Here is a 26,754-nt window from a genome sequence, read left to right as displayed (position 1 = left end):
GACTGTCCAGAACTCAGCTGCCAGGCTTTTAACCAGAACAAAGAAATATGACCACATTACTCCTATTTTAGCTTCATTACACTGGCTCACAGTATGTTTTAGAATTGACTTTAAAATTCTATTGATCACTTTTAAAGCTCTTCATGGCCTCTCGCCTTGTTATATTACTGACCTTTTAGTCCCATACACACCAGCACGTACCTTGAGATCCTCAGGCAGAGGTCTGCTATCTGTTCCAGAGTCTCGACTGAAAACTAAAGGGGACAGAGCGTTTGCTGTCAGGGCCCCGAGGCTCTGGAACAGCCTGCCCGAGGAAATCAGGTCGGCTGAGTCAGTGAACTCTTTTAAGTCCCTTCTTAAAACATACTTTTATAGGAGAGCCTTTCCCAATCTTATTTGACTTTATTTTATCCCTTTTATTTTATTGTATTTTACTAATTTTATATTATATTGTTTTTGTATTATTGTCTCTTGGGTATTATTGTCTTTACACTTATACCATTTGTAACTTGTTTTTGAAAAGTGCTCTACAAATAAAGAATATTATTATTATTATTATTCCTGCAACAGAAAATAACATTACTCTTCCTCATGAATTTGTATTTCTGCTGCCGAAATGTTTCTTGGTGTTGGTGTATTATTAAAAAAAAAAAAACACCACCTAATTTCGTGTTAAAATGCATTGTAAGAAGTGTTACTGAGATTGTAACGGGTATATTACTGATTTTTTTAGTAATACGTTATATTACTGCGTTACAGCAAAAAGCAAAACCTTACTGTAATTGCATTACTTTTGTAATGCATTACTCCCAGCACTGTTTCGTACAAACACAAAAATCTAAAATATGGGAATGGCAGATGTTAATTATTGTTGCGTTTTTTCAGATTTTGAGAAAGGAGAGGCTCAGTCCAATGAAAATTAACAAAAAGATTTAATTACAAAAATTAGTGAATAAAGAGATGGCATTACAGAACAAACAAATAACACTGCAGTGGACTGAAAAGTTGGTCCTCCGTTCAGATTTATAGCTTTCAGTCAAGTCCTAACAGACTGAGCTAAAGCCGCCTCCAGCAGTGGACTGAAAAGCTGCTTCTCCTCCCAGATCCACAGCTTACAGTCCTGATTCTCACAAAATAAATTGTTAATATCCTCCAGGTATGTGGGTGGGTCCATTTTCCTCCAAATGGCTTAGGTCCATAGCCATTGGTCGTTTGGTTGACTTCTTCGTCACCCAATTGGGAAGGGTGTACCTTACTGTTCTACCTTTTGGTCGAACAAAAGAGCACCGATCTCAGACGTGAAACCCCCCTTCAATCTACAGGAATAAACAGTCTTTTTTGATCATCGTTTTGCCACTTCTACTTTTCCTCATTCTGCAATTTTTTGTAAAACGTGTGGTGCAATTTCAAATGTGAAAACACTGAAATGATCAAATACAATTCAAAGCAGTATTATGTAAGATTTGATATTTTTTGCAACTTGGAGTGCAATTTACTTATAAACAGTTTTGGTAAATATGGACTGTTGTACACATGTACTTTTGTTATGATTACATTAGTTATGATCAAAAAGTAGCAAGTGGACAACTTTGCCAACAGCCAAACATCAAGCAAGTGCAGCAACACAAGACGTAGCAAACCAGCTAATATTACTCACTAGTCCAAGCCGAACCTTGTATTTCACGAAGCTCTCACCCACAAGTAAAAGCCAGTCCAATATTTACTCTTTTGGGTCTCTTGCTCCGGTCACGCTCTCTTTTTCTCTTCCTCCTACAACGTCTTCTTCAGTCTCTCCTAAAGTATTCCTACTCAGAATATCGAGCTAGCTACTTCTAGCTTGCTGAAGAGTCTTGTTAGTGTGTGTGGGCCCAGAGTGGCAATGACAGAGACGCTATTCTCCCTATTACAAGTCAGAGTACCATCGAAAAGATTTTGAAGCTGTTATTTTAAGATAAAATTACAAGATAATGTGGCTTTAAATGTTTCTAACATCAAGAAATTTATTTTTAAATCATTGCCTATGTTGTAGCGAACAGCAGGAACATATCCCGCTCACTGACTCATTTGTGTTACACATATTTGTAATGATGAGCTGTCTCACACTTTCAGCCTGATAATGACCTAGTTATCTCGGCCTCACCCACAGTAAAACCAGGGAAGGAGCTGTGAGGGTGGCTTGGAGACAGACGGGGGTTGTTGGAAGTCACCATGGCGGAGAGCAATCATCCATGCATTCCCAAGGGTTGGGCTGTCCTGCTGCCTGCTCTCATCTCTATATTTAACGGGTTAGTTTCAACGCTTATTTACCCCAGTACATTTATATGGGCACTAAAACAGATTTTAATGATTTCTGTCATTTGTAGTTGTAATCTTGTGCTGATGTCATCTTCCTTTTATGTATGAAAAGCTCTTGTATTTGTCATCACACAACTGAGTGTCATTCAGTAACAAGCTCAGGGGCTGTTGATTGGTGGCGGCACCATTATGTACCACTTAACTGCAGAAGGACGTACTGATTTCTAATAGACAGGTCAGTGTGCTCTCCTGTTTCCTGGGGTGTGTATGTGAGTCTGTGTGTGTATGATAGACAGGGGGAAACATGGGTTGACAGAGTGTTATAGAAAGAGCTTCGTTTTCCAACATATTTTTATATTGTTCTATATCTGAAATCTAAAATACATGCATTGGACAATGATTTAGTGCATACAGTATACAACTGTATATACAGCGGTATGATTATGTTATAGTATTGAATCAAAGTAGATTTAACGTGGTTTTTCTGACACAGAAAACTATAAATACTTGTTTGCATAAGTACTCACCCTCTCCAAGTCGGTATTTAGAGGATGCACTTTTGGGAGCAGTTACATCCTTGTGTCTGCGTGGATAGGTCTCAGTCAGGTTTGTACAAAAGGACACTGCAATTTTCCCCCATTCTTCCACAAAAAAGCTTTTTCAGGTTGCATGGACATAGTGAGTGAAAAGCATTTTCAGTCATGTCACAAATTCTCAGTTAGCTTGAGATCTGAACTCTGTAACATTAACATGTTTTTAAGCCATTCGTGTGTTGCTTTGACTTTATGCTTGGGCTCATTGTCATGCTGGAAAACATATTGCAGGATTCTAATTTAGTTTCCTTGATTTAGAAGAAGACATACTTTATTAATCCCATAAAGGAAAATTCAATGTTTTTTCACTCTGTTGTTAATGTTAGTATTATATGTACACATGCTTAAACACATGGAGAGATGTCAGTAAGGAGGCTGCCACTTAGAGCGGTGCCCTGAGCAGTTGGGGGTTCAGCAGCACCCAAGAGGTGAACGGACACCTCTCCAGCTACCAGTCAACACTCCCTATCTCTGGTCCAAGCTGGACTCAAATAGGCGACCCTCCGGTTTACAGCAAAGTTCTTACGGACTGAAATACTAATAATTTAGAATAAAAATTGTAGGCTACTGGTTGAGAAAATGCAGTTGGTGCAAATTATTCTGTTCCAGAAAAAACATTTGAGACACAAGCTTTTCACTAATAGCAGTGAAATACAATTCACAATTCCTTATCCTACAGATAACCACAAAAGGAGCTACAGTGAATGTTTTGAGGATGAAAAAAAAAAAAAAAATAATAAAAAAAATCTAGTGTTTGTCAAACAAGTCATTTATAGCAGGGGTGCCATGAATGTGAAGTTAAAGTTTAAAGATTTTGAAGTTCTATTGTGTGTTGTGATTTTACATGCACTGAAAACTGTATACAACCTCAGTGCAATGGCACTGCCTACTGGTGAAAATGGCTCATCATCAGGTCTAGGCATCAACCAAATAGGAATTTTACAACGCCAGCATTGACTTTCCCCACAACCATGTTTCCTATAGGTTTGTCAAATATTGTGAAGAGAGTAGATCATGAAAGACATTAATTGCCAACCACAAGGCTAAACCAAGATTTTCAACCAGCTCATTTGGTTTTGTTCTTAACACCCTTTCAAAGATGCTTGTAAAGTGGTTGCATTTTAATCAACTACAAATTGTCATAGTGTAGCAGTCTTGTTCCATTTAGCAATGCAGCACAAGTGATACAATGTTCGGCACTAAGTGAGGTGCACAACTCACAAAAATAGAATGAAAAAAGCGGAGACAATCTTCATGTACACTAGTAATTTATTTTATATAAATACATAAAAAGACAAACATTTCATGTCACATAACTTAGGGTATTAACTATTGGTATAAAGGGATTTGACAATGAACTGAAAAATAATGTTCATCCCATTTGTTTTTACTGCCTCTGTACATTTTGTTAACATGGGATTGCACCTGAATAAAAATGGTGGAACTCTTCAACCCCCATGTCAAGCGTGATCCTGTGTCCTAGTCACCAGAGGAGCAGAGTTACATTCACTTTTCAGTTTAAGATCATCGTAACCAGATATAAATCTACTCCAGACCTCGGTCCAAAGGCACTGCCTGACTCCGGTCATCGGAAGACCCTGTTAGCCACAGAGTTTCAACACATGACGCAAAATACTTAAAAAAAAAAGCGCAGGCAAGCGTGGCTTCTCATGTGGTCTGGCTGAATAGCAAAATCCATTCGATTGTGCATATTGCATCCTGTAAGTGTTACTTGCAATATGCCTCAGTAAGAAGTAGTAAGACGCCAGCTCTGCACTGAATTCTGCAAGAACCAGTGGTTCATCTGCTTCCCTCTCTGGCATCTCAGTCACACCATCACTTCATAGGAGATTTAAGTAGAGAGAATACATTGACTCCACAGTATAAAACATAATGCTTTTCACTGGATGTCTACCATCAGCAGTGTTGTGACTCAAGCCATTGAGAATTGGGTATGCCTGTGTGATCCAAAAAAAAAAAAAAAAAAAAAAAGACACCCTGTTCTGCATTCATGTAACCATTTAAAGACCTTAACAGGACATGTGTAGCCTAAACACCATAATCAACTCAGAACAGTCAACGTCATTTTAGGGCAAGTGAAATAAACAACCTTTCAGTGTATAAATTAAACTAAACTGGATTTCCTAAAAAGTCTGCGAAGTAAGATCAACTCACAAGAGTAAAAAACAAACAAACAAAAAAAAAAAAAACACATGATCTCACCATTAGAAGCTTTGGGGAGGCCCAGTAGGACTGTATTGTACAGTTTAGGGTCCTACAGTCTCACCATAGGCAAATCTCAACATTCAGTGTGAATAATGGACTCGATTTCTGACACGTACAATTTTTTCCAAACCATAATGTAGCAGAAAAAGGAGGGACACTTGTATAGCATAACTTGGGGCTTTACCTTGAGCGTAAACAAAAAGAATTAAAAAAAAAAAAAAAATACAATGCCATCAGCTTGAGTCAATAAACCTCTTAAATAGAGCTTTGGTCATAATTTAAAGATTGTCTTCTGCAGTGTAAAGTAGAAAAAGCAATCAAAATACAGTCCAAACAAATTGGGGTTGTATCTCGGAATGCAGTGGTTTGCTTACGTAAATGAGGTCAACCCCCAAACCCCTTGATGAGCAGAGGCTTGCGTCACTCATCCTTTTCATGACTGGCGTTTCCATTCATAACTCCGTTGCTGTGGTGTCCCCATGTCTGAGCCTGCAGCACTTTAGGCAGCCTCTTGCCCTTTGTGTAGGCGTGGTACCAGAAGTTAAGGAAGAGGAACAGGAAAATCAGGCCATACAGGCCGATGATGTAGACGAAGATAGGGAACTGGTAGGGGCAGTCTTTTATGAAGAAATACTGGGAGATGTGGCTGGTCACCATAACAAACTGGATCTGGGAAGCAACAAAGAAAGAAGGGTTGATTCTGTTGCCATGATTTGCCACAAGTCTTCATAAGAGTAGGCTTTGAGAACACAAGATACACAAAACTAAAACAATGAGTCGTCCTGCAATAGATCACTTGACATACCAGCTGAATCGTAGTGAGATATTTCTTCCACCACAAGTACTTCTGGTAGCTGGGGCCCATGGCAGTCAGGCCATAGTATGAGTACATGATAACATGGACAACACAGTTAAGCAGGGCATGGAATGTCCCCAGACCACCTGAAAAACAGGGAGCGCGTCAGGACCACCACCACAAAAATCAAGAAAATTCATTTCCTGTAAATTTACTAAAAAAAAAAAAAAAAAGGACCACACACACACCCCCCTAAAAAGACAAGGAAATCCTACCTGCCGCAAACCGAACTCCAAACCACCAGGTGAAAGGCATGATTGAGTGATGGTAGACATGAAGAAATGTCACCTGGCTATTCTTCTTCCTCAGTACAAAGAAGATCTGTATGGGGACACAAGCATCCTTTGTCACAAAAAACTGGGAGACACTGGTAGTTGAAAATTAATGTAATGATTTGACTAATAGATTTACTGTGGTCCGAAATGCAACACAATACATTTATGTACTCAATTCTTATGTTTGAGAATAGTTTTGCGACTTACTGTGTCCAACATCTCAATGAACTTTGAGAAGTAGTAAAGCCAGCATGTTGCTGCCATCTAGAGGAGATGAAGAATATTTTAGTACTTGTTAAATACAGATCCTACTCTACATGTTCACTGCAAAACTCAAGTCAGATGCTTCAGGGCATCCCAGTCTGTAAAATGCGTGGCTTACCCGCACAGCCTGTGGCGAGTCGGAGTAATCGACCAGGTCACAGCGAAAGGAGTATCCTGTTCCCCATCCGGACATCACAAACTAAAGAACAGGGCAAAGTACAGTTTTTAACAAGTAACTGGGGGTTAAGGAAGGGGTTTAAGATAAATCAAGGTCCCTTCAAAAACTTTATCTTCACTTTTAACATCCTTTTTAGACTTACTAAATTAATGTCCGACTGCCATACAATAAAAGCTAAACTGTATGAGGGTAATGTTTTATAAGAAAATAAATATTCTAATGGGAAAAATAAATCACTGAGCACAGCTGGGATAACAGGTTGAACAAAGTGTCAATATTTACAAACCAACGCCTAAAAATCCAATGCGTCACCCCAAAATGATTGTACTGGAAAGGCAAGCATCGACAAAATAAGTAAGTCTCGACTAGATAGTTGCAGGACAATCATGCTGAAGCTATGCAGCTCTGAGGAAACAACTGCATGGAACGAAGACACCTGCCAAGCTGGTTTAACCTCAGATCTAATAGTCAGTTTTATTCCCCCCCCCCCCCGAGTCTAGAGGATTTCACAAGACTGTATGAAATGAGTTACTGCTGTGTGAAGCTCACATTAAGAGAATGATTCAGCAGCACAAATTTCAGGTCAATGGTGCAGGACAAAAGATAAACGCAGTGACTCACTTCATAGCACATGTAGAGTGAGAGAGCCACCACGCTGAAGTTGTACACAATGAGAACTCCTTTGAGGTCAAAGGCTTTGCGGTTCTCCATGATCCGTGGCCCCAGTGATGTGACAAAGTAAATGTACGCTGCGATGATGATCGTTTGGGGGAGAGGAGACGACATAAGCAACCAGGACCCTGTCCGTCTGTCTGTAACAGAAACATGTTGACAGGTTTGTGAGCTCAATGGAGGTTCAATACACGAGAAGTGAGGCCGCATAGCACTTTAAAGTGGATTCATATACAGAAACAAACCCAAAAGAAGGATGGTGTAGGTTTTTAAATGGACATGTCACCGAGTCATCTTGAATGCTTAATGCGTCTGGAATGTTCAAAGACTCACCTGCATTTTGGATGAACTCATCATAAATGAGTGCAGCCGACGACTTTATGTGATCAAATTCCATTGTCAAACAAAGTCCTTGCAATTCACCTACAAGAGAAAAAGGCAAGAGGTTAGGTAGCCAGAATTTTTTTGAAATGTAGGTACATTTACAAAAGTTGCTAAATACACCAAATAGGACAATGAGTCCCCCCCCCCCCCTCCCCCCACTTTACTCAGAAGATATAAAAATAAATCACAGCAAAGTTTCACATTAAAGAACTGTCAAGGCTAATACCCTGTAGTTCCTCCACTTTCATAAGTCCCAGAAAGGAAGTCTCTCCTGAAACAAATGCTGCAAAAGTTGTAAAACCAAAAACCAACAAGTGCGACTTGTGCCGTTCACTGACAGCACATTTGTTTAATGGTTTCTGACAAGACATGAACCATGTATATGTACATTTTTAGAAAAAAAAAACAAAAAAAAAAAAAAAAACACACACCACAAGACAGCACACTGGTGGTGGGGGAGGGGGTACCCGACCATCCTTTTTTACTGCCCCTCGGAGGCAAACAAGGCAAAGATTGTACCGGGAGTACAATGAGTAACAGTCAGTGTCTAAGTTTTCACAGAACAGTAACAATTTATTCAAGAAAAATCTACCCATGGCTGATAATTTGGTTGCCCAGTTACAATGTACTACATGCTTTTATGGATATGTGTATCATAACAAAAGCGCGCCATTTTGACTCATGCTGGGCATCATACAAACCTACAGAGTGAGACTTGACCGTAACAGTTTCTCAATGGAGGTGCTTTACAAGAAACCCAGCTCTGATGCAGTGTGCTTTACAATTAAGTCACACTGTAATGTTGTCAAAGAGTGGCCAGCATTTTCCAAATGTGTGCAGAGTCTGCGCTGCAGCCATTAGACAATAGTCTAATGTTTCAAATCAAGCAGTTGTATAAAATGCAAACGTTAAAGAGTTTCTGGACATGGGGTGAGGCCTGGCAGAGTTACAGGGTCGATACTGGCTCCAGTGGGGCAAGGTACGCAATGACTGGCTTGACTTGTTTGTCAAACCTGCTTGTATTACAGAAAAGTATGCGAAGGGTAACATCATTTCTTAGACAAACCAGAAGTTAAAAAAAAAAAAATAATAAATAAAAAATAAAGGTTCTCAATAAGCTATAAATGTTTGGGTTCCCTGCCCCCAGAAAAAAAATAAAAATTGTGTGGGACAGTGAGTAGTTAAAAAAATAAACGAAAAAAATAAACCCAACCACATGTTTGCAAAGTGAGCATGAGGAACAACCTTACATGACAGGTTTTCAAGGTGTGTCTACTTGAATGAAACAGGGCATGGATAAGTCATTGGGGTTATTGTTCAAAAAAAAAAAAAAAAAAAAAAAAAAATTATTGCTGTCTGGAGTCTCTACACTAATGAAGACATGGCAAGCCTCCACACGCCAAATAACGTTATAGTCAGGGGCTGCTAATTACCATGGCTAATCCTTCATCCACATTTGAGGGAGATGTGGTACTACATCAACGTTCAGAGTCATTCAATAACTGAGGCAGACTTACTCAAGTGTTGCATAGCCACACAAACAGGTTAAAAAAAAAATATAAATAAAATGCCACAATACTGAACACATCTTTGCATTAAAAACACAAGACGCAGTCATGTCATACATCAAATTGGTCTAATCAAATAAATTAATGGATTGACTTCCAAATTTGGCCATTATCACAATTCATAAAACATTTTCTCCATTTCATCTGAGAACATTAACCGGTCTTGCCTCCTCGCACTTTCAAGTTAATTCCACTGCGGGTAGAAGCAATTAAAGTTTTTGCTCATATAAAAGACACTCAATTTAGAGTGCACCACTGAAGGCATCAAAATCGGAATAAACACTTAGTTTCAGCTAATGCCAGTTAATTGTACACACCAGTATCGCTATAATCCTCATCAAGAGGCTGAGTTGACGAGGACCAGATGACAATTAATGAAAACCCAGTCCTACAAACCACCATCCAATTTACAATGACAAGAAGGGTTTTAAGTGTGTCGACTCACGTTCACAGATTTTTCTTCTTCAATAAGCAGATTTAGTAAGATTCATTATTTTGAGTCATTTCACTTAACTTAGATTCATATTTATTTTTTAAAAGTAAATTACTAACCTTCAGCGCTGCTGCTGCCACTCAACTAAAATCCTTAGTCTGCAAAGTTGTCTATAGCCAATCCCCCCCGGCTCACCTGCACCTCACCAACAGGTGTGCCTCCAGCTCTGCTCAATCGCTGACACGGCCCGCTGCTGTGCTTCCTTTTGCTCCATCGGAGGGCGGGGTCTGGTCGCGACTCCGCCCTCCCAATGACGCCTCCTCGTTCGCTGATTGGACAAGATACAAGTTCGATCTCGAGCGATACATCACCAACGAGTCTTTGTTAACAATACAGTAAATCCTCTTCAGGCGCAATTAATCATCGGTTTCAGCACAGAAAAAGGAGCGTAGTGATGCGTTTTTCCATAACCTCAGCAAGATTACACAAGCAGGTGAAGAGGTAGCATCCCCAGTGCTTTTAATGTTAGACAAGAGGCAGCCAAGTGAAAAACTGTACAATTCAAGACACTTCAGGTAATTTGGGTGAAAGAGCTGACTGCTACATTATATGATAATAAGAGACAAGACATAAATAGTGTTTTCATATTCAAAATCTTTGGATCATTACCAAGAAATAATGGCTATGTTGATCACTGTACTGTGTTTATGTTATTAGTGGGTTTAGGGAGGGGGGGCTCATTTGGGTTCCAGGTGTCCACATCACAATATGTAAAACTGTGAAAGGGGGAGAGGTCAGACAGAAAGGTTTCAGTATCACTCCTTCCTGCTAAGTTTCAGCAAGTGCTGGCAGTAGAACTTAAAAACAAATGCAAAGCATGTCAAGAATGACAACAAGACACTGTGTGTCCCTGAATACCCAGTCCCTCCCATGTGAGACTTATGTATCTTGTCAACTTGGTTGCAGAAGCACATAAACATTAAGAGAGACACCACACCTTTTTAAACTCTTGCACATCTTCCTCTCTAAACACTTTAATGTCCCTTTAACCAAAATCTTACATAAATACTACACATTGTCTAAACTATTCAGCATCTGTAAACGGTCAATGCATTTGAATTTGCACAAACATTGGCAGACATCCCCCATGACTACAATTAATTACTGAAAATACAAAACTGCTTTGCAACAGGTTAAGGGGACTTCAGCAACATGACACTTGCTGGATACCAAGGACCGTGTTGGTTTTACATTCCAATAAAAAAAATAAAAATAGCAAAACAATAACAATGCTATATCAAATATATAAAAAACCCAAACATTCATAACATTGTTGTACAATTGTTTATACATTTCAATTCCATTTTTAAGGCCTTCATCTTTGCCCGCAGTGATGAAACAGGAGAAATTTCCCTAAACCCATTAACATCATCGATCATTTTTTTGACAAGCTAATCGTGGAGGGTGTGTGCTCATTTGCATGGTCAGATGCCTCAACGTGTACTTTGCTCACACATACAAAACATCAGAATTAATCTTCATCACTGCTCCATGCATCCTGTAAGGCAGGGTTCACTGAAGACTGGCCAGCAGCACGCTGTAAGGAATCAAGACATTCAGCTCAGCATCACATCTGAATTAAGATACTCTTCTTCACATGATATACAACATGTGCACATTTGCCCAACAACTATTTGTATATGACAGCTATTGTGGAGTTCAGCGGATAAATGTAGTTAAACTAGTTAAACGGGAAAAAGACAGGTGATGGGGAGCCATTTGTTATTACATAAGTGTTGTGAAAAAAAGTGAGCCGGGTTCAGGTGTGAGGAAGACGCTACGGAAACTGACTTACACAGCATTTGTTTACTGAGCCCTGCCGAGGACATACAGTGCCAGCATCCAACGTGTGGACACATGCAATGCCAACACCAAATCTAAAGGACACCTCCTGGTCCACATACTGCCTATAGGTTTTCTCTATGGAGTCTTCTTTAACTGGCCTAAACCAGAACTCAAATTCTTTACCTATGTCATGCTGAAGTAAAGTGATTTGCACTCTAAACTGCGGAGCCAGTAGGTTCTTGTAAACATATAAGAGAACATTCCCAGAGAACACCAATATCTGCTAGCCTGATGCCTGAACTACGTCACCCGTATCATTTTAGCTGTCATCACCCTGACTAGGAGAGAGACAGGGGCCAAGAACTAGAGCTGGAAGGTCAGTGAACATACACTTGTAGGGTCTACTAAGCACTACTACAATGTAGAAATGGCAGGAAAGAGGGCTAATGTGTTTGTAGTTTTTATTGCGTTATTGTGTTCATCATGTGTCATCTGTCCATTATCTCACTTATGCCATGAATGTTTAGAAGACATCTATTAATTATCATGTTCACACACACAAGAGAGTCATTAAATTCTTACTGTGGGCACTGGAATACAACAAAGTGACATAAAAACGCTTAAAATAGAGTTAATCTGTTACACGTCTTATGTCCTATTGTTAGAACGTGTACCTTATTTGCACTGTTTGACTCTTCTTCCACGTCTGAGGCACGAAGGACAGGAACCCACGCCAGGACGTTACAGTCTTTACCTCCGCTATACAACTCCTGCATATAAAGAAGCACAAAGACACCTCAGTTCTGATAGACTGATTCACACACTGTTGCAGGAAATGGAAAAAGAACTGCTGTTGCCGCATAACCTTCACCCAAAAGCAATTCCAAACATGGGCATCAGCACCAGGGGGAAACCAGCGTTAACAACCAGGAGTAAACTAATAAATTAGCTGTCCACGCAACACAAATGGAACTCATGGGACACATTCTCGTTGCTGTGGGTCACATCTGTGTCATTACATCAGACAAGAGAAAAGAAAGACCTCCATTTCTGGAACTCTCAAGAGTGACAAGCAGCCGAACAGCATTCCTGTGTTACACAAGCAAAGTCTGTGTATGACACCGGATGTTGAGATTGGCCAATAACGAGGGTGTGGTTAAAGTTAAAATGCAATATAGCTCTTTGAATGTAAGTGGCGTTGTAACTATGTATCGTAAATGCCACATGACACATAGAGCGGGAATGTTCCTTCAATAACCATATTAAGTTTGAGGATGATTAAGCAAAGTATTGCAGAGTTATTCCCACTTCTAGTATGAAATTGCTTCAAATGCCTGCCATGTGGACTTTTTTTGGAATATTCCAGGTGCAAGCCCTGGTAAGAATGTGCTGGTTGTTTGCCAAATTGTATTTCAAATCAGCAGGATTTAGCACAAGAATGTGTTTCCTGACAAATGTCTCCACCAAGGAGAAAGAGGTGACATGTAAAAGTGTGTTATGTAGTCTATAGTAGTCTAATACAATATAACTGGATACATGCAAAGTTGTGACACCAGTAAGTGTAATAACAAAAGTAATTTGCCAATATAGTAACATGATGTTTGATTAATCTTTTCCTTTATGTAGTTTGTCTTTGTTGTTAGTGATTCACATCTCAAATATTTTGTCGATGGAGTTGGGAACATGCCTGGAAGAGATGCAACAGCGCTGCGTTTGGAGACCTCGATAATGCTCTACGTACTCGGGATGCTGTGTGCCTGCTCGCTCTGGGGAACAACATCACCTGAAGTCGCACTATTTTTTGTATATACAAAATGGGCCTTGTCCATGGACGGTGGACGGGGCTTTGACTTCAGTGAGTTCATAAAATGTTTGTGGGGGCTTTTGCACCCAAATATCCGTACCTGACAAGTATATACAAATTCTAGCATTGCTAGGGGATGCAACTATGTCAAGGCAAGTGTATTGCTCAGGACCCAAATGGGCACTGCACTTGTCTTGATAAAGTTTGTTTTAGTCAGACATTACGGTTATGTCAGTATTTGGCCAACCGCTGAATTGGCATGTCTATTGTAAAATTAACAACAAAATAAAACTAACACGGTCATCAAAAAAAATTAAGCTCCCTTTCCACTGATATTTAGTAATTAACCCCATAAAAATCTGTATATTCTCGCAATGCTGAACCTCGTATTGCCTGGGTGTTTGTACATTTGTTCCGTTGCTGTTTTGCAATAAAAGCCTTAAAAGTAGCTTCAATCTACGCTGATCCCCAGGCGGTAGTATTGTCGAACGGGTTATCATCTACACCATTTAAACTACACAGGGGAACAAGGCAGGGCTGCCCCCTCTCCCCTTTGTTATTCACTTCAGCAATCGAACCACTGGCCATGGTAGTCCGTGAGAGTGCCAACTATAAAGGCATCGCATAACTCTGTATGCTGACGATATTATTTTGCTTTGCTTCAATCTGAAGCAGACTCTACCCATTATACTTGACCTGGGACGTTTGCAGGTTACAAAATACACTACTCCAAATCAGTAATACTCTTCCTAGATAAAAAGGACAGAGAAGCTCCTCCATTTCATACTTTTTTGGTTTCTCAAGAAGGTTTCTCCTACTTAGGTGTTAACTTTGCCCCTACTATTGACAAAATTGTACCAAGCAATTATAACACCTTGACAGATAAGGTTACACACCTTATTAATAGGTGGACAAATCTACCCATTTCTATGATTGGGCGCATAAATGTTCTGAAGATGGCAATTTTACCAAAGTTTTTATATCTTTTTCAATCCATTCCTTTGGCTCCCCCACCTTTGTTCTTTCAGTTACTTAAAAAGCTTTTTAAAAACTTTACATGAAACAACAAACGCCCGAGATTAAGGCTCTCTTTATTATACTTACCATATGAAAGGGGAGGGCTACAGGTACCTAACCTTGAGTGGTATTACCAGGCTGCTCAAATTAGGGCAGGAATGTTTTATTTTGATGAAGAATCATCCCCCTGCATGGGTCTCTATAAAGTCACACTTAATTGACATAAATCTCTACATAAATTCTGCAAACAAAACTATACTAATCAAAAAGACCAAAAACCCCTTTCTAAAAAACACTTTAAATGTTTGGCACAACTCGCTGGCATTCCTGGGAGAAAATACAACCATATCTCTGTTTACTCCGATTTATGGCAATGATGACTTTCAACCTGGTAGAGCAGACCCAGGGTTTAAAGCCTGGGCATCCCAGCGAATAGCCAAAGTCGCTGACCTTTACAATGAAAACTTGATCTTTAGTTCATTTCAGGAACTTAAAACTAGGTATGGAATTCCTACAAAACATTTCTTTAAATATTTGCAACTTAGAAGCTTTATCTTGTCCAGACAAAGTAATAGTTTGACAATGCCCCCCAGATCCACTTTAGAAGATTACACTTTAAAATTTCTATACTCCAGGGGACAGGTTTCCTTACTGTACAAGCTCTTTGAAAGCAAGTCTAAAGAATCTTCACAAAACACGCTAGAAGCATGGAGGACAGATCTGCATGACAACTTAACAGAGGAGGAGTAGTCAGAAGCATGCTCTGTAGCACAATCTCAATCTATTAATATAAATTCCAAATTATTACAATATAAATGGATAAGTAGACTAATTTATATATATAAAAAAAAAACCCCATCTAAGTTTCACCACTTTAATCCCAACATACCTGACACCTGCCTCAAATGCAAGGATCAAAAGGGGACACTCTTTCACTGTATGTGGGAATGCCCACAGATACTCGCATTCTGGAGAAAAATCTCATATCTAGCAAGACAAATCATTGATGAAGTGGTGCCTGTCAATCCTAAATTATGTTTATTACACCGGATGGCTTTAATGCCTCCCAAAAAGTAAGATCTCTACTTAATATTTGCTTTTTGGAAGCCAAGCGATATATAGCTTCCTCATGGAACTCAGATACACCCTGTACCACTTCACAATGGCTAAAGGGAATGACATTTTACATGGTTTTGGAAAAGATCAGTAACACTGCAAAAAACAGGCTTGATAAGTTTTGGAAGATTTGGGACATCTTTTATATTTTCCTTGAGAGAAACGATATGGATGGATTGATGACAAGCTGAATTGAATTTTTTTTTTGTGTGTGTGTATTCAATTTCTTTTTTTAAGCTGATGGTGAAATGTCTATTCATGGACTGATATATCGAAGCCTAAGATACTATTTACAAATAGGCCAATGTGTATTGGGGTTTTTGAATACGATTATCATATATTAATATTGTTTTGTTTGTATTGTAATTTATGTTTTTTTTTTGTTTTGTTGTTTTTATTTCTCCATACCTATGTGCCTTGTGTGAGTTTTGTTGTTTTATATAAAAAAATATGAGAAAACCTTCAATAAATTCTTGGTATAAATAGTAGCTTCAATCAGGCAATTTGCTGTGTAGCAAGGGGAACTCAGTAACTCCACATTACATTAATGAATGAAATAGTAAACTTTTCTTTGAGGTCCCACTGGCTTTCTGACAACCCCATCCTTTAATCCTCAAATGCCAAGAAGCACAAGCAGAGTATTGTACGCTACAGATAATAGTGAAACTAAAGTAACATCTATATTTGACTCAGATAAAGGAGAGATAAAGGAGATGGCATTGCTTTCGTGCGGTTGAACTTTCATCATGTGCCTTCTGAGAATAACACAGAGTCAGAGTCGACATTTAGGCTGAGAGCACCAACTTAGGTCATACATGGGGAATGCCTGCATTTGCATTTGTACAGCAGCTCAGGAAATGTTGACATAACAATGTTATCGGCTTATTTATTACTGCCATGGTAAAAATTGCAAATTTAACGCTGGACAGAGAGAAAGTGAATTCTCTAAGCGTGCATGAGACCAACAAGGCCTGACTGTCAGAGCAAACATTAATAGATGGAAATACAAACAAAGGCATCAGTGCAGCTAGATGGGTACGTTGACCAGGTGCAGGGAACAGCCACCACCTGGGTGTGTCTCACCTGGTAGTCTGGGTGGAACTCGCAGCAGTCGACGTTGTTGTAGTGACCCCTGAGCATAGTGACCAGCTCTCCGGTGTGGATGGCGTACATCGCCACTGAGCTGCCACATGGCACAAACACAAATTCTGGGCTGCAGCCACGCGACACCGTGAACTGCAGCCTTTTACGGCTCTCGTTGGAGACCTTCCCGTAATTTACCTGAGGGATAAAAAGTGAAGGCACACGCGGTTATAATATACAAACTACTACATGAAACGGTTTCCTGAATGAACGAAGCATTGTCCTTTTTTGAAACAGATAATACAGACTCTTTTTTGTTACAACAATATGGTTATACCAACTTTTCCATTTAGATTTTAGACATTCTAAGACTTTTCCAGGACTTGCTGAGAGAATTCAAGACAAACAGGTACAAACGAGCAAAATGCTTCACCTTGATGTTGTACAATTACTAGGCTTAATTCATGTCTGTCAAAAAGGTTTGAGTTGTAGAATGCATTTACTTTTACATCCCATACTGTAAAACAACAATTCTGATTTGCCCAGGAGAGAAGGTCATCCACCCTTTACGTTACTAGTTGTCTTATGCTACAGTCAGAAGATGGAAAGATGCCCACCATGGCAACCGCAGCCTGAGACAGCAGAGCAGGAAATTAGAACAGGAGTGTGTGTGAGAGCCCAGTGCTTGGGTTTCGTTACATAATAACATCATCACTTAGTCGCATCATTCCTGACAGGAATAATTATTTTTAGTAGTTCCATCGGTTTTCTTGATTCTCTCCCAAATACAACATTTTTAGAGACCAGCAAACAGTTTAGAAAATAAATTACTATTGCTATTACTGATTCCCATGTGCCCTTAAAGACTGAAGAAAATTAGTTACCTTGCTCTCTTGGAACTTAACAATTTTAAATCAAATTCAAGCTATTGTTTTGGTAAAATAATTGAAAAACAGCTCAAATTGAAGAGAGTTGTAACAGTATTATACAGAAGTTTCAATCTGGCATTCATGTTTACCGCAGTACTAAGACAGCCCCAGTTAAATGTCTAAATATTTGAGAATGGTGGATGAGAAACCAGTTATAAATGGTACAATCAAATTAAAAAGAGGTGTCAAAAGGAGCACTGAGATCCAGTATAGATAACCGGGTTGAACCTGTATTTCAGAGATCAACGATGACCACATTATGAACAGTTTCAGCAGATTCCAAACCAGACTAGAAGGTATCAATGGACATTTGGGGTATTTGTTAAATTGGTTCTTCACACCTCTTTCAAGGATCTAGTTTGGGGAAAGGCAAATGAAATGGGTCTGGAACTGCTGCATCTGCATATTCTAAAGTGTTAATCCAGGTAGGTTAGGAGGACAACGCATTTACTCTCACTCCCATTCACACACACACACCTTACCAGTGTGTTTTCCCCTGTGGCACTATTCCATAGTCGCATGCGGTCGTCAGTTCCAGTGGTGAGGAGGTAGAGGCCATCGCCAGTAAAGCACAGGCCATTCACTCTGCCATTATGAGCTGTGTTCACTGGTTAAACACAGGTAAAACAGATATCATGCGTGTCATCTATATCTCCTCCATCTTTGTCACAGAGCATATTTTTTCTACATGATCACTTCCCATACCTAGCGATCAATGAGATGCTTTCAGTGCGTGTGTTGAACACAAACAAAACTTCAGGAAAGAAAAGAAAAAAATAGTATGGTATAGTATGGGCAGAATGTTGACCTCTACCCTGGGAGACATACTCAGTTATGTTTACCTGAAATTTATGAGACATCACAGCAGAGAGGAGGAAAATGTTGCTGTAGAACTAACTTTTACAAGAAAATTAGCTTAGCTTTCAAATGAATCATTATAAGCACCAGTTACCAGGAAGGTTCATGCTGTGGCTCTATATCAATGTGAGCCCCTAACGTTCTTCAGTTTGTACTTCAAGACACAGGAGTGATGTGCACCTCTCCTCTTATTGTATGTATGTAGTATGTCTGTGCAGCATCACAGTAAGGTATATGCCATATCGTGAGGTTGCTTAAGGGACGTCTTGGACAGTGATCGGTAGATTGATATAGATGAGGCAGGAGAAATGTATGACAGGAAGTAAAACCCCCAAAGATTTACCCTGCCAATTACACCCCAAGAGGCCCGTCTGACACAAATTTCTGTCCTGATGCCTGATTCAATGCCTCTTTTATTCCTTCAAAAGGCTATTATGTCTACAAAGAGCCCCACCCACTCAGGGTAAATGAGGAAAAAGACAGTGGAAAAGAAAGGAAAGGGGAGAGGTAACAGTACCTGCCTCAGAGGACGCTTTTGACTTGTCTCCATTGTGCTGGTCCAGAGTGAGGAGACACCCAGAAGCCCGACGCACGTCCCATACTTTCACTTTGCTGTCTGCACTTAGAAGGAAAATGAGGCCATTAATTCAGTTGTATACTCTCCTGGTGAATAACTGTAAATATATTCCTATAAAATGAGGATACGTTTGATTATCCTACTCCGTACCATACAGGGATTTACAGGTACAATACATGCTCAAACTGATGCACTGCTTCATATACAGTAGTGTGTGTAAGCCAGTGTTTGTCTTTAAAGGTCAGTTTTCTGTTGGGGATTAACATGCAGCTCCATAACAGAACATCATACACTTCTCCGAGTGCCTCTCTGTTCCAGTTGTTTTTTAAAAATCACTTACAGTCCACAGGGAAAGCAGCACACTGATCCCAACTGGTTAATTAGCAGGTCTAATGTTGCATAAAACAGGTGGGGACTGGATCTACCATATGCTATACTGACAGGGCTACTAGCGATGTGGTGGCATTATCCTTGACTCCGTGTTGCAATGTGGCCAGATGGGCGGGAACGGAGATGACAAGACCTGCTGGGACACAGCATGGTGAGGATTGTCCTGTAACTGGCATTATTCTTTGATGTGGCTCCGAGGGCAAGCTGGGTGAATGGTTTTTAGAGAGTGAATCTCCACAGAAAAACTGCGGCAGTTACCAGGGCCTACCTGGCAGTGGCTAAGATGTGCTCATATCTGGGCGACCACCGCACAGACAGGACCTCTGCTCTGTGACCTAGAGGGGGGAAAGGTAACGTTTGTGTGTGTGAGTAAACAGCAGTAAAATGTAAGTGTGTGTATTTGTGGTCTAGTTCACTAACCCTGAAGAACATGTATCCGTGAACCAGAGTTCAAGTCGCACAGCTGGATTTTAGGGTTTTTGGTGCCAACTAAAAAAAAAAAACCACAGAGACAAAGGAACAGTTGAGGGAGGAGACTTAAAAGGCTGCCAATATTTCCTTGTTTAAAAACACTTAAGAAGTGAATTACAAGTTAAACTTTTTTACAATAGTACATTCCTACTTATCGATATTGTCACTGTTTACAGATTGTGAGTATAATCTGCGACAAAGTGTGTACAAAGGAGAGGTGCTTCAGAAAGGTAACATCTAGAATACCTTATTCTCAGCAGATAAGGTGTGGTAAATATGAAAACTCACTGATATGAACTTCTGATAAAGGTGAGCGAACACACCCAGCATGTATACATAGGAGGAGGGCAAGATGGTTTATTTAGAAGTGTAACAGAACAAAGAAGCTAATTGGGGGTGTCATTAAAATCTAAATAGCCCAATGCAGAATTCATGAGCTACTAGTGCTTTTAAGAACAGATTCCCTTAAAAGTGTCTTCCTGGGTAAAACTGAAAACTGAATGGAGGTTTGCAACTTGTTTGACAGGCACTTGTAATACCTCTGAGAGGGAAGAACACATTAAAAAAAAATAAAAAAAACAGACACTGTTTCCGGCTCAGAAACAGGCGTGTCAGAGGGATTGTGTGCGACAGGGAGGACCCGTGTGCACATTTATGAACACATACTCAGGCATACGTAACCTGTTGGTCCTGCCTGGTGAAACTGTGAGGTCACAACAAGATTCCTAAGTTTTGTTTCACGACAGAAATCTATGTCTCTGAACCTGAATTTCTTTGTTACCAGCTTCTGTCCCCTCTAGGTGCATATAGATCTCTATGTAACCTGGGTTAAAAACTCAGGTACAGGGTAGGTGCAGTGTCTGCAGTGTGTTGTGGGGAAAGATGGAGTACACTGCTTGGAGAAACAAACTGACAGACAGGGTAATTAATGAGATTTATGTCGATGTTTTTCATCACACAATGATAGAAATGCCAACAGGTACTCCAGGTGGTTTGTTCTGTGTCACTGGGATCACTAAAAACAGTGACCGCATTCTCACATACACACACCTGCAATGAGACTGTGTTTCCTGGCAATGGGGGACAGGTGGTGGCTGTAGACATTGCCCTCAAACAGAAAGACTTCAGCAGGCTGAAGAATCAAAAAAGTAAGAGAAAGAGAGGGTCAGTAAGTTATGGCAGAAACTCAGCTATCAGTATGTTTAGTGCTTGTGTGTGTATGCTAAATGAACATCTTAATTTTATGATAAAATATACAGCTGTGACCTTAAATAAAGCCATGGCCTTAAGTTCGGCTGTAGTATAAATTCAACACAGTGCATGGTTGCATTAGGTAAAAATAAAAGCGAGCAGAGATGAGGGCACAGCAGCTCAGAACGCAGCTCACCGGACTGCAGTGGTGGTTACAATGCAAATTCTTCAGCAAATATAAAAAGCCTCTCTGTGCCCCATCTGTCAGTGTGTGCCAGCGCCGGCATGGACTCCGCCAATGGACACACACACACACACACACACACAGAGGGGGCTCTGTTTCCATAAAAATACCACACATACAAATACACTACGTGCCCACCCATGTGCAAATACACAACAATAAATAATGTAATAGTTATGGGCGTGTGTGTGTGCGTGTGTGTGTGCGTATGTGGGACAGAAACTCACAGAGCAAAACAAATGAAAGGTCTGTGGGTTATTTTCTGTCCTTTCCCTGACCTTTTGAGGTAACCGTGATGCCAGTGTAATTCTAGCACAGCTCAGGGCCTGCCACATGGGACTATGTGGCATAGAAAGGTAGCAAGCATGAAGCAGAAAAGAAGAAAGAAAAGGGGAAGAGATAGTGAAAAGAGCAAAAAGAGAGAAAGGGTGGTGGAACTATAAGAAAACAAATATAAGCTAGTTACTTCATAAACCAATCTCCAATACAGCATCATATTGAAAGGTCTTTCTGATTTTGTCCATCTCAATTTCCACACTGCGCACGGGGGAAGGTGTACTTAATAAAGTGGTCACTCAATGTTTATCACATTTAACATCCCTACCTTTAGTGTCTCAGTGTCCCAGACTTTCATGGTCTTGTCAAAGGAACTGGAGACGAACATGCCTGTGTCATAAGGATACCACTGGACTGTCTCCACGCTGAATTTGTGAACATACTGGCTGGACCTAAATTACAAAAAAATAAAGTCATATCACAATGGGCACAACAGATATTTTTTTTTCCTGCACTCTGGGTCTGCCGACCACTTCACTTAGTATTTTCGCTTATTCAAAAATGTTTTTTAAATAACAATCTCATATTAAACAAGTATTGTAGTATGCGGTTTGGCACTAGATACAATTGAAATCATTCTTCTGTTGTATTGGCTATTCATTTTACTGATGGATCTCCATTTAATAAAGTTGACACATTTAAATATTTGGGACTTTGGATTGAGTCTGGAATTTCTTTTAGGCCTCATACTGTATTGATTTTATTATAAATAAAACAAATGCCAGAATACTATCCTACTATCGGTCAATAATTGTTTTACTCTCCAAGTAAGAAAACAGATTGTCTTACAGGTTTTATTTCCCATTATAGATTTGGGAATATCATTTACCAAAAAATACTCTCAAACACAAATGCTGTTTACAATAATATCTGTAGCTTTGTCTTGAAGTGCCCTTATTGCATGTATCATTGTTTCCTGAATGATACACTTAACTGTTTACCACTGTACTGAACATTTTCACTGGCTGCTCTTTGTTTTCAAATGCATTTACTCTGTCTATCATTTTTATTTAGCAGTTTTTTGTTCCATTTAGATCATCATACTCACATTTTTTACGGTGCCTAGAATCTTTAAAGAAATTAGCAGACAAATTAGGAGACATGCTCTTAAGTACGGCTGCACAATGAATCAAAATATATTCCAAATCGCAGAAGCTGCAATTTTTTGATGAAGGTCAAATGTGTGACAAAACAGCATTATAATCAAGTACTGTAGTACACCATTAGACTGGAATAATTTGCCTTACATACTCAGATTGAATACTTCTTTTCATGAATACAAGACTGTACTTGTTCTTGTTTTTGATTGTTTTTACTTGAAGTTTATAGGTAGACACAGTAATTTGACATGGTTTTTCTGGCAGTGTTTATTTTATTTCTCATGAATCTTTTGGAACAGAGATGTAGCGTGTGTGGTTTGGGATTGTGGGAGAGAGCTTATGTGTGTGTTCTAGTTGATGTTACAATGTTGATTGTTTTGTGTCATTTAGTTTAATATTTATTATCATTATTATTTATGTATTTAGTTTTTGTTTAAATGAGGAAAACGAGATGGTGCATCTCATCTTAAATTAAAACAATTTCAATTTGAAATAAATAAATTAAAATAAGTACAAGAAAATGTTGCTTATTTCTCTAACTGTCACCAAGAAAACAATTCCTCTGAACTGGAAATTGGTGGACCGACCTAATTTTAAAATGCACATCAATGGGAAAAAAAAAAACACTTCTTTCCGTAATGACAACATGTCAATTTTCAAGGCAAGATGGTTCCCATTGTTGTGCTTCTCTAAAGGTGGAAACAAGGTTGGACTAGTGCCACGTACATTCCTACAAGCACAACAGTACGAGACATCACACATCAAATTGGATACACATACTCATGCATGGCACGTTGTACTCATGAGCGCGTGTAAACACACTTATCTTACTAGGGCTGCTATAATTGTCATTGTCATGCATTATGTCATTGTTCATTAATTAGATAATTTATTTGCATTGTTTGTTCAGGGAATTTTGACCAAATCGTGTCACGTCTTTAGGTTGCTAGTTTTGTCCAAACACTAAAATCCTAAAGAGAATTCTTCTCCTACACATTTAAGACACAGAGGCGTGGCATGGTGGACATTGCTGGCAGCTTCATAGAGTCAGACTGACAAACTGGATATGACAGCCATGGGGTTTCCCAAAAGAGGAAAGAAATGAAAGGAAAACATGATAACTGATGGCCGGGTTCTCTCCTGAATGGCCTGAGAGTGGTTCAAACGAGATAACAGGGTGGCACCTGCAGCGAGCAAGCCTCCTCCTATGGGTCTGAGGGCAACCCAAGAAAGTGACACTTTGTTGAGCCCTCACTTAAAAAGTTAAACAACAATAATAAAATTAACTAATAAAAAGAATGTCAAGGTTGACCCTGCTTTAAAGCCTTCCGATGGAGCTCTCTCTGCTGCTTGGGGCCTGGACTAAGGGACACTCCTGGCATGCACCTCTGCACTGCCTTATGGTTTTATAAGGTGACAGTAGAGATAGTAGTATGGTGGTGACCTTGATTATGGCAATAATGATATTTGTTGTCATTTTTATTGTCCTTGCTTCTTTTTTTCATCTTGTTCTTACACTATGTAGTACAGGTCAGCTCTCTGTCATTGTCATAGACTCCACCCTTAAACGCCATAGTTTACTTTGCACATCACAGCAACTATTTTCTCTTGGTATCAAAATAAAAAATGTAACTAAAATGTAATACAAAACTTTGCTGACGCAGATTCTTGCTTTAACTCTTCAGTGATGTGCAATCTTGAATTATGTTCAAAACAAAAATACAGTACAACACAAACCTTCATGCTGCATTCTCCTATAGCCCTGCTCAACTATATAGGTGCATGAATGATAGTTAGATTCAGACTGAGGTCACATTTCTGGTAATGTGACTTCAGTCTGACCTGCCATATCAGAATGTGTTTACTTTTAGTTTTAGATCTGCATCAAAATCAGAACCATGTATTAAAGTGAGAACTGGTCTCTATATTGGATTTTAAACCACTTATAAGTACAATGATGAATGACTCGGTTGGTACTTGTCACTGTGTGTCAAAATTAATTAATCTAAATTATTTGATGGGTAAATATGTATCTTGTATGTTTCTTGTGGAATTGTTGTCTGTAATCTTTTTTTATGCTTCTGTAAAGGAGATCACTGATCTCAACGGGTCTTACCTGGTTAAATATGGGTAAAATAATAAATACATTTTTAAAAAGTGCACAAAATAAGGTTTAGTGGGATGTTTGTGTTTACATCACCATTAAAAAACCTGGCCTGAGTAACAAATGAAGGAAGAAACATTCACTTGTTATGGTACATGGCCTAAAAGACATGGATGTGAACAAGCTTAGAAAGACGTGGTACTGGGAGAACTTAATGCAGTGCTACCCTCTAGTGGACAGATTGAGTAAATCGAGTAACACTGACCTGCCCACTGTGCAGACTGCCTTGCAGGTGTACTGTGGTTTTCCAGTGTAGTTCTCCAGGTCATAGATGACGATAACGCCATCTGCTCCGCCAGACAACATGCTAAACAACAGAAAGAGTTGACACAGATAGATTACTTTTTTTCTACAAACATATGACTGCTAGCAGTTGTCTATATAAAACTTTTCACAGAAAGATCTGGCTTACCCTAAGTGACTGGAACAAATATATAAGAACAATAATAATAATAATTGTCAATGTTTATGTGGCATACAATTATACACAGTACAAAGAAGGCAAAATTTGTTCTCTGCATTTAGCCCATCCTAATCAGAAACTAGGGGTGGGCGAAGCGCTAGCTAGAAATTTGGTATGCAAACTAGTCCTTTTAAGCTAATTAGGAGATGTTTCTTTTGGATTTTAATGCGCAAATTAAATGCTTAGTAATTATCCAGAGATCCTGTACAGAAAAAAAATTATGCATCAAGATGCATCAATAATCGTTTTCTAATTGCATCGCAGCCTTCTGAATCATAATGGAATCGAATCGTGAGGTGCCCAGAGATTCCCACCCCTATTAGGAGTAGGCAGCCATTGTGCAGCGGCCGGGGTTCAGGGCCTTGCTTAGGGGCATCTTTGGCCGTGGCCCATGCTGAACTCAAACCGGTGGCTCTCCGGTTCCCAAGCCAAGTCTCAATTCATCTATATTGTACAGGGCTCTTATCACAACATTTTGTGCAGGATAGGAACAGTACAACAGTTGCACAAGGGGATTTTAAAGTAGTGATTTATAAATCAGTAAATAGCAAATTGGACTTACTATCGGCCCTCTACTGCTTCAATGTCAATGGTATTGATGCCGTTTCCATGGACTCTGTCCACGTCTCTGTCAGGATTCAACTTCAGACTGAGGACCCTTTGTACAGAAAGGGGAAGAGCTAAGCATGACTGGACACTCGATAAACTCATTTCACACCTTTCAAGCCCAAGCTGTTGATAAAAATAAGATAGAATAGTGGAAAAGACACCGCAAAGGAAACAGACATCAAATACACGCTAAATAATGAAACCATTACTAGACTAATCAGTTAGCCAATCAGGTTTTATGAGCTGTCTGAGTTAGTTAACTATGAATATGCCCCCTGGATTGCAGTAATGTCATTGGTTTTCGTCTTTATGCTGTTTATATTTGAGACACGCTTGTATTGTCTCTCACCTTCTCGTTGACTCTGCACGTCTCAGGCGCAGAGGGTCATCCAGACCTGCCTGCCTCGCTGTCAAAAATCCCAACATTGCTTCAACCTGAAGGAAAAAACTGGTCTTTTAAAAAAAAAAGCAGGACTAGTATTTCATCTTCCGTTAGCGAACCTAGCTCAAAGGCGAGCATGTCACCTACACTGAAGTAAACTTCTGATCCAGACTGAATTTGTGGGCGTCCAACACGGCATGGTTGTACCCACCGCTCCGTAATAGCTAAATCCGCTATTTAAATCTATTAGGGTACGTTACTTTGATAATTTATTGTTTATTTTACATTCATTTCAACAAGCTTCGCAGCAACTCAAAACAAATGGGCCGCCATGTTGGAACGAAATGTCCATTGTATGACGGACGCGATGATTGGCTGGTGAAGTATAGCCGTCCAATCACAAAACAGTTTATTGCCCCCCCCACCCACGA

The 26,754-nt window shown here is 39.6% G+C and overlaps 2 protein-coding genes across 4 annotated transcripts; both read right to left on the bottom strand.

Moving 5' to 3' along the window:
• Window positions 1-4,139: 4,139 nt before the first annotated feature.
• elovl7a (ELOVL fatty acid elongase 7a) lies at window positions 4,140-9,987 on the bottom strand. Of its 3 annotated transcripts, none has more exons than XM_046034894.1 (8): window positions 9,864-9,987; window positions 7,693-7,782; window positions 7,309-7,499; window positions 6,628-6,708; window positions 6,453-6,509; window positions 6,186-6,291; window positions 5,920-6,056; window positions 4,140-5,783 (listed from the first exon to the last, which is right to left on the bottom strand). In XM_046034894.1, exons 2-8 carry the CDS (start codon window positions 7,754-7,756, stop codon window positions 5,535-5,537), a joined length of 885 nt encoding a protein of 294 aa, XP_045890850.1. In that variant the 5' UTR covers window positions 7,757-7,782; window positions 9,864-9,987; the 3' UTR covers window positions 4,140-5,534. The 3 variants fall into 3 exon arrangements, with proteins under 3 accessions (XP_045890850.1, XP_045890851.1, XP_045890852.1); XM_046034895.1 differs by having other exon boundaries at window positions 9,940-9,983; XM_046034896.1 differs by lacking the exon at window positions 9,864-9,987 and adding an exon at window positions 9,757-9,780.
• Window positions 9,988-10,246: 259 nt separating this feature from the next.
• On the bottom strand, window positions 10,247-26,662 carry ercc8 (excision repair cross-complementation group 8). Its single transcript, XM_046034893.1, has 13 exons — window positions 26,471-26,662; window positions 26,291-26,376; window positions 25,895-25,990; window positions 25,075-25,176; window positions 21,874-21,997; window positions 20,885-20,966; window positions 19,784-19,852; window positions 19,632-19,698; window positions 18,914-19,017; window positions 18,021-18,145; window positions 16,610-16,807; window positions 12,264-12,359; window positions 10,247-11,341 (listed from the first exon to the last, which is right to left on the bottom strand). Exons 2-13 carry the CDS (start codon window positions 26,365-26,367, stop codon window positions 11,276-11,278), a joined length of 1,206 nt encoding a protein of 401 aa, XP_045890849.1. The 5' UTR covers window positions 26,368-26,376; window positions 26,471-26,662; the 3' UTR covers window positions 10,247-11,275.
• Between the last annotated feature and the right edge of the window lie 92 nt (window positions 26,663-26,754).

Source organism: Micropterus dolomieu, linkage group LG21 (genome assembly GCF_021292245.1).
Source record: "Micropterus dolomieu isolate WLL.071019.BEF.003 ecotype Adirondacks linkage group LG21, ASM2129224v1, whole genome shotgun sequence".
NCBI lineage: Eukaryota > Metazoa > Chordata > Actinopteri > Centrarchiformes > Centrarchidae > Micropterus > Micropterus dolomieu.
The sequence above is the reverse complement of the archived record's forward strand: the minus strand, read 5'-3'. Positions and strand labels throughout refer to the sequence as shown.

Excerpts from the sequence above, each read along its gene's own strand:
- elovl7a (XM_046034894.1), bottom strand. The coding sequence starts at position 7,756 with ATGGAATTTGATCACATAAAGTCGTCGGCTGCACTCATTTATGATGAG. Across the intron at positions 6,510-6,627 it reads ACTCGCCACAGGCTGTGCGG|ATGGCAGCAACATGCTGGCT; the intron begins GTAAGCCACGCA and ends CATCTCCTCTAG. Across the intron at positions 5,784-5,919 it reads ATCTCACTACGATTCAGCTG|ATCCAGTTTGTTATGGTGAC; the intron begins GTATGTCAAGTG and ends GTTGCTTCCCAG.
- ercc8 (XM_046034893.1), bottom strand. The coding sequence starts at position 26,367 with ATGTTGGGATTTTTGACAGCGAGGCAGGCAGGTCTGGATGACCCTCTG. Across the intron at positions 25,991-26,290 it reads CGTGCAGAGTCAACGAGAAG|GGTCCTCAGTCTGAAGTTGA; the intron begins GTGAGAGACAAT and ends TTCTGTACAAAG. Across the intron at positions 11,342-12,263 it reads AGTCAAACAGTGCAAATAAG|CGTGCTGCTGGCCAGTCTTC; the intron begins GTACACGTTCTA and ends GATTCCTTACAG.